Raw genomic sequence first — 12,511 nt, 5'->3', positions numbered from 1 at the left:
TCTGATCAGGAATCTTGGTTGATTGGGATAATAAAAGCGTTGTGTAGCTTAATTAATGTTTTTTGATGTTGCTATCAACGAGTTCTTGAGCATGTAGAGGATTCCAATCATTCCATGTAGCAAGCAATTCCTCTATTTGGGGGTGGCACTGTTGGATTGAATGAAAGAATGTCTCAAGTTGAGGATTTGAGCATCAAACTCACAGAATCTCAAGATTGCAAGAGAAAGGAAATAATGGAATTGCACTACATGGATTTAGTTCCGGCCAGGGTAGGAAGCTGTGTGATTATTCTCAACAGCTCCATAAACTAACTAGGTGAACATTGGAATAATAAGCAGTTTGCAGACATGGAAGTGAGTTGTGATTATAGTTTCTTTAAGTGCTGATTCTGATTTTGACTTACTGGAATAGAAGAACTTACTAGATGTATGTTTTCCATGTCTCAATCACTTCTAAAAATTTTGCATTTGTGTGCAAGTTGAAGTATGATATGCCTTTTCATAGTTAAAACGTCTCACACCAGTTAGATCTTGTTCTTTTTTCTTCATACACCAGTAACACTATTCACTCCAGCCCTTACCCATTAGAATTACGCATGATTTTGTGGTGTCCACACACAATACAACTGCCCCAATATCAGTCTGCATAGCCCTTAATGTTCAAATTAAAATTGGAGATAAAAATCAATCATTGCCCTACAGTACCTTTAAGAAACCGAAGTAGGTAGTGACGAACACCATCTAAAAGTTATGATATGAGATTATAAATGCTAATATGCTGCTAGACAATTTTCATTTAATTTTTCATCCGAAGAGAAATTTGATAATACTTGCGAATAGGCTGTTGTGGGAGTAAGGCTACTGTTACCCATGGGTAAAGAAAATTGTTTGGAGCCCTCACATAAAGTTTATAATATGTTAAATATCTAATATTCTCATGTTCTACCATCTTTATCATATGATACATCCTCATTTAAATATATATATTATCACAGGTTTAAGAGCCAAAATAGTAAACCCACTTCCTAATAAGAGTTTCTTATGATTGATTGGTGAAGAAAATGTGTGTTCAACAGCAGCAAATATACTTAAAGGTAGTTTATAAAAATGTTTTACCAACACTTGATAATTTTACTGACATATTCTTTCAAAAAAAAAAAAATTTTACTGACATATATTTGTGTCCAATTTATCTTTTTATTTATTTATTTACTAGTACTTTTGACCCGTGCGATGCACGGGGGATAAAATATATGTGTTGTTTTTATTATGTTTATTAAAATATAATTTAAGGATTAAAAGAAAAAACTTAATTATATATATAAGAAAAGGAAAAAAAAATCGTGATGAATGTGTTTAATTAAAGCTTGTCTATCATAACATAGTTCGTCCATAATAAGCATATTTTGAAAAGCTGATATTGTAGATCTATCAATTTGAGGGAAGTCTTCTAATGACTTGTTGTTGCTTTACAGTAAAGAGTCTATTTTCGCAAGAGCAATTTTTTTTACTTACTCCTCAGTAAGCTTTAAATCTGCAACGACATGAACGGGTGGCGTAGCGGTGATACGTGCGTTAGATCGGTCTTGGCGGTTTGCAATTTAAGAGAGTAGGGAATGTTAAAACTTTTCAAAATTATAGGAAAGCATATGTTCTTAAAATAATAATAAAAAATTGAACCGACCTTCTGGTCAAAATCTCAAAATCCCCCAACTGAACCCCAGTCCATTCAAAACCCAACTGAAACGAATCCCTTCTCTTAAAGCATAGAGATGACCCGTACAATGAGAGGGAGAAAGAAAGAGATTCAGAGAGAGAGAGAGATTGAACTGAAATAGAGAGATAAATGGGAACATAATAAGAATAATTAAGTACTTACTTAGTTATTAAATCATTCACATATAAATTAAATTTAAAGTTAATTTGTTATTGGTTTTTAATTTTTGTATTAGGTAATAAAAATAAAAATTACAATTAAAATTCAACGATTTTTTTTTTTCCAACTTGGAGCCACAACCCAAAGATAAACTCCAACCTAAAGTGATGGATATCTACAGTAACTTTAATGCCCTCACTTAAGTCATAGGCTACTAAACCCGATAATGGAAATATTTTTAAAATCAAATGTTTGTGTTTATTTTAATTTTTTTATTTGAACATTTACATAAAACTGATATAGATCTTATCTCTATGTTTCTAATGTTTTACTTCTTAAATAGTAACTCATTCTAATATTATTTTAAAATTATTAATTTAAATTCTTTTTTAATAAATTTCATATGTATGGGTCGGGAGGTCAATGGTCATGCAGATTGCCTTGCAGGCATGATTGTCATCTTTCTTGACTCCCCTTCGGGTCGTGTGCTGCCCTTATTGGCTGGAAATGTTTTAGCATTGTAGTTCTATTGTTCTTTCTAGTGCACCAAGAAATTTCCATATATTACTCTTTTAACTTTAATTTTTTTTCAAACATTTTCACATATCTCATTTATTCTACTTTTTTTAAAGTAATTTATTCTATATCCTTACCACTACGATAACATAAAAATGTGTGTGTTATATATTTAGATTTAATTATGACCTTCATAATTATAAATATTATCAGAATTTACATTCCATAACTGCTATATATTTATATTAAAAACATTTTACTTTTTTAACTCATGTTATGTGTCCCTTTACTATCCACTTGCAAGGTTTAGTTAAACTCCTTGTGAACATTGTTTCGAATTCCATGCAATGTTGTTTTCCATCTCAACTATCCACTTACCGAAGCCTGGAATTATTTTCAACTGGATAATTATACAGGTGAAAAAGAGTTTACATCCAATGCAAGAATAGATCCAATTCCGGGGTAATCTCTTCAAGCCAAACAAAGTCATTGAAATTAAAAGACAAATTAGACATATAATCTACACATCATGTAAACCTGTTAGCTTTCACAAAGCCTGTTTAATTAGAAACTTGAACCCTATTGTGCTGTTAGCGAAAGTGAAAGTGAGGCAAGAAATTGTAAGTACAATAACGGTTCTAATGCAATCATATTTGAGCTAGTTTTGAAACTAAGAAAATGATGAGGTTTCACAAACTGAATTTGATTATAATGGATAATGGCCAAACATTGAAAGGATCATTAATGAAAGCTTTATTTTCTCTTATTTATTTGACATCAATATTTCTCATATTCTATCTAGTCCATATAAAGCCATCTAGTTGTCATATAATAATGTTGAGAATATTTGACAGCATTCTTGCAAGGGTGAAGGCAGTTGTTACATCTCCTTCTTCTTTTCACTCGAATGATCCAGTTGGGAAGAAAGGCGGAACCAATGCGAAGGAAGCAACAAATAGGCAATGGAGTGCATATATGGCAGTAAATTGTTCAAAGCCTTGGGTTGGGGAGCTGAGTTGTGCCAAAAAGCAACATGTTTACCACACAACTCTTCTGCATTATTCATACATAGATTTGGAAACTCATCAGCAAAAACACATGGATAAGCATAAAATTTATCAGCTTTTTCATTTTGTATGGTACAGGAGCTCATCTCTATAGTTCCAAATACTCTACCAAAATCCACCCTTTCAAAGTGTCACTAAAGAGTAAATATTAGCATCATCTAAATGCAAAAAGGGGCTAGAATTGCAAACAGATTAGTCGAAAGTTATCCTATAATCATGCACAATCAATTTGTATAGTCTAGATGTAATCTTAGGAGATTTATAAAGTGAATCAATCTGTAATCGCTAGTAAACCCAGCTAAATAAAACTTTTTTTTTAGAAAAAAATTACATATGGAATTTAAGTTTCAGAGTGTTGCAGAAAAAAGGGGATACCAATACTATAGTGATAATTCATAGCAAAAGAACATTTGAGTTGAAATAGAAAGCAGGAAATAACCTTCATCCCTGTTCCTGAAAAGAAGAGGAAACCAAGCCGCATCTTTTGTTGAAAACCATGAATAATCCTCACTACATAATCTCAGTTCCCACTAGATCAACAGAGAAATGAAGAGATAATGATTTCTGGACAATTGTCTGGAACTTGGATTTCCAAACATCTTTATCCTCTTCTACGGTGTTGTTACCTGTGAGTGAATCAAGGAGAAGCGAACCAAAAAGAGAGAAAGGCAGCATCGACTTAGTGCATCTGAAAGGCTTGCTCCTCCTACAACAGTAAGCAGCAGTGAGGACCAAGCCATATGGTCTCACTCTCGCCGTAATCACAACAGTACCTGCGAATTAGAGTATAGAGATTAATGAAGGATTGAAGAGTGTCGTCGATTCGATTAAGCTGAAATTTCAATATAAAAAAAAACTAACTACGCGCTCTTTGTACGTGGATTTTTTCCCCTTCTCCTTCTCCTTCGAGAGCTGATTGATTGATGATTTCAGCAAAGGAAAAAGCCCTACACCAGAACTTGTAAGCATCATGTCTGCAGCAAGAAAGTAAGACCCAAAATTTAAGGAAAATAAAGGTGAAACGAAACGGTAAAACTTCATTTTCAAAGACTTCATCCTACTCACCCAAAGAAGAGAATGAAAAACCAAATGAAAGGTATGAAACGGCCAGGGAAATATATGCTGCAACGAAACGGAAGCTATGAAAGGAAAAACAAAAACGGAAGTCGTGAGGGGAAAAGTGGGCGACGCCTTTAGAAGAGGTGGAAGTGGAGAAAAACTAAAACGTGAAACATCAAAATGCTAATGCTGAAGGGAAACAAATGGTCAAGATTGAAACCTACGGCCAAGATATCATCTCTAACTAATTATGTTCTGATTTACTGAATTACCCATCTAGAAATTTCAATTCATGTGCAATAATTAATTGATTTACAAAATTGCCCTCAAAGCTTACAAAACTCCTCCTTTATATTATATATAGTATAGATAGATATCCTTATTTCAGATGTTAATGACACGGGTTTAATACTAATATAAATGATATGGGTGAAAAATATTAAAGAAATAATAAAAATAGAAAAAAAAAAAAATAGATGTGATCATGTGAATGAATCATAAGCTATTCACTAAATACCCATCAGCCTATGTGCATATGTTTTGTCCATCAACCCATACACATATCGTTTGACAAAAAAAAACCCATACACATATCCTTTTTTTTTTGAACAAATACACATATTTCATTTATGGCCAATCAAATGATGCACATATATACATATACTTTTATATTAAAAAAATGTTGTACAAATGTCAAAAAAAAAAATTTGTTGTACACGTGCAGGGTTGGCTCAATTTTAGAAATATTGGTCGGCACTAATGGTGGTATTATGATGTTTGCTTAAATACGAACGAATTTCGTGGCCGAGGCTAGCTTACTCTATATTGATTGGTTATTGATGACAGTGTAAAAGAATTTACACCGTTGATGCATCAAAACTTTTTCTCAATCATGAATTGAAAATTCTGGCCATAAAATTGCTCAATTTTTTTATAAAGTTTCATCATAGTTCATAATTACAAATTTTCACTAATCATTTCCTTTCATTTTAGATTTAAAACATGAAAAAGTGAAAACGGGGATCCCCAAATTATTTTGGAGAAATATTTTTTGTGTGCAACTCGTGCTAAGGGACCCATTAATTAAATTATTGTTATGTATGATTGGATTTTGGCCGTCGCAGTTTTTTGGCGACAGAAAGGACGACATCTAAAAATTGTGGCCGGCTAACGACAAAAGCAAAGGTGCATGTTCGGACGCTTATTGCAGTAAATTTAGTAAATAATGAACCCAAATTTTCAGAGTTGGATAGAATCAATTGCATACTGCAGTAAATTTTCTAACAATCAACGTTCCTTTTAAATTATAAAAAAAGTGATGATCAATTCCATCAGTTCTGAACTCAAGTGGAAGCTTGCTACAATTTCTCCTGCTCAACTTGTTAGGAAATAACACAGCTGAAGAAGTAAAGTAAAACCAGGAGCGCAATCAACAACACAAGAATATAACGTGGAAACTCCAAAACCGGAGAAAAAACCACGGTCGTTGTCAAAACCGACAACCAGAGAATAAACACTATGTGAAAATTGTTACAACACATAGACTTCACTCTCAACCACCCCATAACCCCAGTACACCCACACTCTCCAAAGTAAATATTTGAACTACATCTCACAATGCTCTAAAACAAGAGCATAAGAGAAAAAAAAAACACAAATATAAACTTAAAGTGTTTTCAGGTGCTACATCTTTGGTGTTTTGGTGTGTTGAAACAAGGAGCCTGAGATCCCTATATATAGTCTTGAACCCTCCCACCCCTCACTAATCTAAGCGATGTGGGACTTCTCCAAGATGCATAACTTGATCTTTTTTCTCCTTCATTTTCAATGTGGGACTTACATTGCAATCAACCCCAACAATCTCCACCTTGATTGTAATGGTCTTCAGTCTTCATTGTCTATAACGACAATCATTGTCTTCACCGAAAAACACAATTCTCATTGTCTATATACCGACAAATTAAATTATCATACTCCACCATAAAAGAGTATACTACACTTAGAACTAAACCATCCCAAGAAATTTCTTCACTTGGAACTAAACCATTCCAAGAATTTCCACATGCCGAAACCTTGCTGAAAATTTATGGTGCAACTTTCATGTTGGCTTTCTCCGGAAGTTCATCAGCCATCGACATAACCACGTACCTTGCATCAATGTCAACCAATGTCCGCACGCTATCACCACACACCTTGCATCTATATCAACCAATACCCGTGTGCCACCTGAACAATCTCATGTCCATAACGCCTTGTGTAATCATGATTGCATCAACTCCTCCATCACAGCATCATCGCAGCTGCAGACCTATTGTAAACTGTGCACCTGGTTGGTTCCTAGCCAGAACCTCCCAAAACAGCACTTCACAATGTCACACTTCTTCAGCAACTTCGCAATACCACACAAAGTGATATCCATCGAACCGAAAGCTCTGATACCACTGTTAGGAAATAACACAACTGAAGAAGTAAAGTAAAACCAGGAGCGCAATCAACAACACAAGAATATAACGTGGAAACTCCAAAACCGGAGAAAAAACCACGGTCGTTGTCAAAACCGACAACCAGAGAATAAACACTATGTGAAAATTGTTACAACACATAGACTTCACTCTCAACCACCACATAACCTCAGTACACCCACACTCTCCAAAGTAAATATTTGAACTACATCTCACAATGCTCTAAAACAAGAGCATAAGAGAAAAAAAAAACACAAATATAAACTTAAAGTGTTTTCAGGTGCTACATCTTTGGTGTTTTGGTGTGTTGAAACAAGGAGCCTGAGATCCCTATATATAGTCTTGAACCCTCCCACCCCTCACTAATCTAAGCGATGTGGGACTTCTCCAAGATGCATAACTTGATCTTTTTTCTCCTTCATTTTCAATGTGGGACTTACATTGCAATCAACCCCAACACAACTGCATAGATAGGTATTTAAAATCAACAGTAGAAACAGAGATAAATTAATTGATTCAGTTCCAAATATAATTTTGTTTGTAACTTCATTGAAAATTCTAGTTACGGTTGTATTGTCATTCCTCTTACAATATTTTGTTTGGCTAAATCTGGATTCTACTATAGATATAGTTAGGTTGATTTAAGGACAAGTTAGGTTTATAATTATTAAAAGTTAGTTACACACATGTGTGGTGCTGGTTGTAGTTTTTTGTCGGGTTGTATCAGTTCTGGTACCGTTAGTTAAATGATTTTTAACAACTAATTAATCCTAACTGGCTCTATATAACCCAGTGTCTCTGGCCATGACTTCTTCATTCTCAACTCAACTGCTTCAATGTCAGAACCCACTTCTCCGTCTTCCTCATATTCAGGTTATCGATCCTTGCATCTTCATAGTTACCCTTTATTAAATCAATAGTTCAATACTCATGTTCTGAATCTTCACATCCTAGAAAGTAGATGGTATGTTAGTGGAACCTTGTTTATTAGGTGCACTGTTTAAAATCAAGTTGGCTTTGCTTATTGTAACAAACTACCCAGATTGATTTCATTAATATTTGAATGGGCTTATTTTTCAATCAAGCTATCATAATCTGTAATGAAGTATATTCCTTTGTGTATATGGGGTTTTGGGTTGCAATGTGGCCACTGTGTGTTGAATACTGAATAGTATTGATGGGTAAAAGTTTGCTAACCTTTGTTAATATTCTGAAAATTATAGTTTCAATACCTTCTTTGTAGTGAAGCATGTTGGTCCTGGAGTTTTGAGCATGGCAAATGCTGGTCCTAATACCAATGGTAGCCAGTTTTTTATTTCCACAGTTAAGGTGAGAGTGTACTGTCCTCATTTCTACATTATAAATATAATTAACTTCAATGAAAGTAAAAGTCATGTTCAATTATTCGTTAATTGAATGAATCATTTTCAAAAAAAAAAATGTTCAATTATTCGCATGTGCAACTCATGATATTTTTAATGAAAGTAAAAATATCATTCTCGCCGATCTCTCCCCCAAGAAACAATGATTTTTTGAAGTAGCTATCACACTCTATGTCATAGAATGTGACAAGTACAAGTTGTTAGTCCTAAAGAGAAAACATCATGTATTTGAAAAATACATTATCCTAGGAGTTATGGTAAAATCAACCTCTTTACTTTCACAAAGAGAGAATTTCAACTTCTTGAACCAACCAAGCTGAACGCTTAGTGAATAATTTGATTATGGCACAGGGTGTCCAATATTTTTTATGTAATATTCGACATCAAGTGTAGTTGCACTAGCAAATGCAAAGATTACTCCTTTCTTAGCGACTTGGTCCTTAGTGAGATTCAAATAGGCAGGTAAAAATGGCAACCTGTATATGTTAGCTGCAATTAAAGTGAGCACAATTGTCAATAAAAAAAATGTGATTATTAAGTTATATTATATCATAAAATTATGCTAGTAGAGATACTTTTTTAACATGCTAAAAATGCTTAAGGTACAATCATAACACATTTTTTATTGGTTAAAATTTACAATAATGTCTCGAAAAAAATCATGAGATTACACATTTTTTATTTGTGTACAGACGTAAATTTCTTATAATTATTTAAAGTTACATAAAGAATATTATTGCTCATATTTCTCTAATGGTTTTTTTTTTCACAAAAGGAAATTTTATTTAAGCTACTTAAAATTTTCCTAAAAAAACTACTTAAAAGTAAAAAGGCTAAAAAACACTTTTGGCCCCTGATGTTTCAAGTTTGTGCAAATTATGCCCCTACTCTATTTTTGTCGATGTTTCTACCCTTCATGTTTTCAAACAGTGCACCGTCTACCCCTCCGTCAGTCAGACGTTAAAAAACTAACGGAAATAACTGATTTTTTGGACCTGTCACGTAGAAATTACAAGTGAAATTGAAAAAATGGGGCATGAGAGATTCAAACTCAAGACCTGTAAGTAGCAACACATGCATTTAACCAGTTCAGTTACATACATAATTGATATATACATCAAGCAAATTTAATTTATATCATTTCCTTGATCATCATCAACTTCATATACTCCTCTTCATATCTCCAATCCACTCAGGAACCTCTCATGAGAAAGCCTGACTGACGGAGGGGTAGACGCTGCACTGTTTGAAAACATGAGGGGTAGGAACGTCGACAAAAATTGAGTAGGGATAGAATTTGCACAAACTTGAAACATCAGGGGCCAAAAATGCTTTTTAGCCAAGTAAAAATGCGGGTTTTAGAAATACCTACGAAATCTATAATCAACCGCCCATCTGACGAACGTCCGGAGGGATATTTGAAGTATGACATGCCATAAGGAGTACCGTTAAGTAAAGAGTCCTACGTCTAAGCAGCATTTCCTGTGTCACTTATGGAGTCACCAAAGCTAAAAATAGCTTTGTATAAGAGAGGTTCGACATTTAAAAAAATGATGTGTTATGATTGAGAGTAGGAAAATCTTGATTATTAATATTGTTGGGTGATAGGAAATGTGTGTGATGGTGGATGCTTGGTTTCTTGATTATCATGTGTGTGATGGTGTGACGTGTGTTATATAGAGGACTCACTAAAAGGGTGAACCGTTCGCAACAATAAAATTGAGTCTTCTATATAACACACATCACACGCATGATAATCATGCAACCAAGCATCCACCATCTCACACATTTTCTATCCCCCAATAACATGATAATCAAAAAAATTATACTCTCCATCATAACACACATAATTCTTTTAAATGTCGAACCTCTCTCATACAAAGCTATTTTTAACTTTGGTGACTCCGTATGTGACACATAAAATGCTGCTAAGACGTATGGCCCTTTACCTGACGGTACTCCTTATGACATGACATACTTCAAACATCCCTCGGGTTTGTTAGATGGGCGATTGATTATAGATTTCATAGGTATTTTTAAAACCCGCATTTTTACTTTTAAGTAGTTTTTTTTAGGAAACTTATAAGTAGCTTAAATATAAAACTTCCTTTGTGAAAAAAAATACATGATAGAAATATGAGCAACAATATTCTTTATGTAAATTTAAATTATTATAAGAAATTCATGTCTGTATGCAAATAAAAAATGTGTAATCTCATGATTTTTTTATGAGACGCTATTGTAAATTTCAACCAATAAAAAAGGTGACATGATAGTACTTTAAGATTTTTTAGCGTGTTGAAAAAGTATCTCTACTAGCATATTTTTATGATATAATAAAACTTAATAATCGCACTTTTTTATTGACAATTGTGCTCCTTTTAATTGTAGCTAACACATACAGGTTGTCATTTTTACCTGCCTATTAGAATCTCACTAAGGACCAAGTCGCTAAGAAAGTTGTAAACTTTGCATTTGCTGGTGCAACTGCACTTGATGTCGAATATTACATGAAAATTTGACTCCTTGTGTTAGAAATAAATTATACACTAAGCGTTCAGCTTGGTTGGTTCAAGAAGTTGAAATCCTCTCTTTGTGGAAGTAAAGAAGGTTGGTCCTACCATAACTCTTAGAATAATGTATTTCAAATACATGATGTTTTCTCTTTAGGACTAATAACTTGTAATTGGCTCATTCTATGACATAAAGTGTGATAGCTACTTAAAAAAATCATTGTTTTTTGGAAGAGATCAACAAGAATGATATTTTTATTTTCATGAAGAATAAAAGTTTCACACAACTTCGAGAAATAGTTCAGGTAGTTGAATCAATTACAAATACAACCATGATATGCTTTATTAAATTTAGTTACTATAAATTCACTTCAATATACTATATATTTTCATTAGAAATATCATTTATTAAATCCTTCTTTTCGTGCTTTGTTTCTTTCCATTTGTTAGGCATTAATAGAAGAAGGAGCAATGGAATTAGGTGTGCTAGGCAACTTCCCAATGGGATGTAATGGGATGTAATGCTCTCATTTTGACGGTGGTGAATAGTAGTACTAAGAAGGAGGACTATGATCAATTTGAGTGTTTGATAACTCACAATACTTTGATCGAGTATTTTAATGAGCAACTTAAACATGTTATAGAGACACTAAGGAAGAAGTTCCTTCAAGCTAACATAATGTATTTTGACTACTACAATGATGTCAAACGTTTATTTCAAGCACCAGAACAATATGGTGTATGTTGTATTCCTATTATCTTAATTTAACAGTGATTTCATGCAATTGCTAATTTTACTGACTTATTATTGTCAAATTCATGCAAATATGCTAATCATTTTATGTCATTGAACGGTGCAGGTCTTACCTCTAATAAGAATGAAATTTTATAGGCATGTTATGGATCAAGTGGACCATAAAATATAGGTGGTGGTGGTAAGCCAATAGTTTGTCGTGACCTTTCAAAACACATAAATTGGGATGGAGCCCACTTCACGGAAGCCGCACATAAGCTAATAGCAAAGGGATTAGTTGAAGGTCCATTTGTAGACCCTCCTCTTAAATCCTCTCATTTCAGGATAAATTAAAATTGATACCATTGGAAAAACTTAGTTATGATCAATACAAAATAAGATTAGTCTTAATCTCTATGAGAATAAATCTGAAAATTTCTCCTATAAATGGAATACAATATATAGCAAGAAGAAGTTTTTAATTTGTTCTTTACATGGTAGTATTAGCTACATTATTCCCAAGGTTGTCATTGCATAAACTATTGTCATGCAAAGAGTTAATTTTCTCTTTGAGTTTATTTTATATCACTAGAAACCGTGTAATTTGCTCATTTATAGAAAGTAAAAGTAAATGAAAAAACTATTCAAAACTTTAGCATAAGACTGTGATTAAATGATAGACATGATAAGCCAATAGCAATACTAATTAGAGAAGTCATCAAATGACAAATGATTCAATAACTACAAAATTTGTATCTTGATCAATTGAATTCGGTTTTGATTCATCTAAGTCGTGCTTGTGGGTTGTTCTACAAAATTTGCACCAATGTTGAGTCTAATGAAAAACAGAGAAGTGATAATGATACGCACTTTTTCCTTGCCTAATGAAGATTATTTACCATC

At 33.3% G+C, this 12,511-nt stretch overlaps 1 protein-coding gene and 1 long non-coding RNA gene across 2 annotated transcripts; one reads left to right on the top strand and one right to left on the bottom strand.

Annotated features, from left to right (window-relative positions):
- Positions 1-3,074: 3,074 nt before the first annotated feature.
- LOC130730953 (uncharacterized) lies at positions 3,075-4,716 on the bottom strand. The gene is made up of 4 exons (XR_009016531.1): positions 4,525-4,716; positions 4,321-4,433; positions 3,899-4,232; positions 3,075-3,445 (listed from the first exon to the last, which is right to left on the bottom strand). It is a non-coding gene; the product is annotated as an uncharacterized LOC130730953 (long non-coding RNA).
- A 3,364-nt stretch (positions 4,717-8,080) lies between these two features.
- On the top strand, positions 8,081-12,511 carry LOC130726304 (GDSL esterase/lipase At1g28610-like). Its single transcript, XM_057577549.1, has 5 exons — positions 8,081-8,132; positions 8,224-8,309; positions 10,792-10,869; positions 11,366-11,638; positions 11,798-12,511. The coding sequence occupies exons 1-5, from the start codon at positions 8,081-8,083 to the stop codon at positions 11,960-11,962; spliced, it is 654 nt and encodes a 217-aa protein (XP_057433532.1). The 3' UTR covers positions 11,963-12,511.

This window comes from Lotus japonicus, chromosome 1, assembly GCF_012489685.1.
Source record: "Lotus japonicus ecotype B-129 chromosome 1, LjGifu_v1.2".
Taxonomy (NCBI): Eukaryota; Viridiplantae; Streptophyta; class Magnoliopsida; order Fabales; family Fabaceae; genus Lotus; species Lotus japonicus.
The sequence above is the reverse complement of the archived record's forward strand: the minus strand, read 5'-3'. Positions and strand labels throughout refer to the sequence as shown.

Bases quoted from the DNA above. Each gene is read 5' to 3' on its own strand.
- LOC130726304 (XM_057577549.1), top strand. From the start codon at position 8,081: ATGAAGTATATTCCTTTGTGTATATGGGGTTTTGGGTTGCAATGTGGC. The intron at 8,133-8,223 runs GTGTGTTGAATA...CCTTCTTTGTAG, and splicing joins TGGGTTGCAATGTGGCCACT to TGAAGCATGTTGGTCCTGGA. The intron at 8,310-10,791 runs GTGAGAGTGTAC...CCTGCCTATTAG, and splicing joins TTTTTATTTCCACAGTTAAG to AATCTCACTAAGGACCAAGT.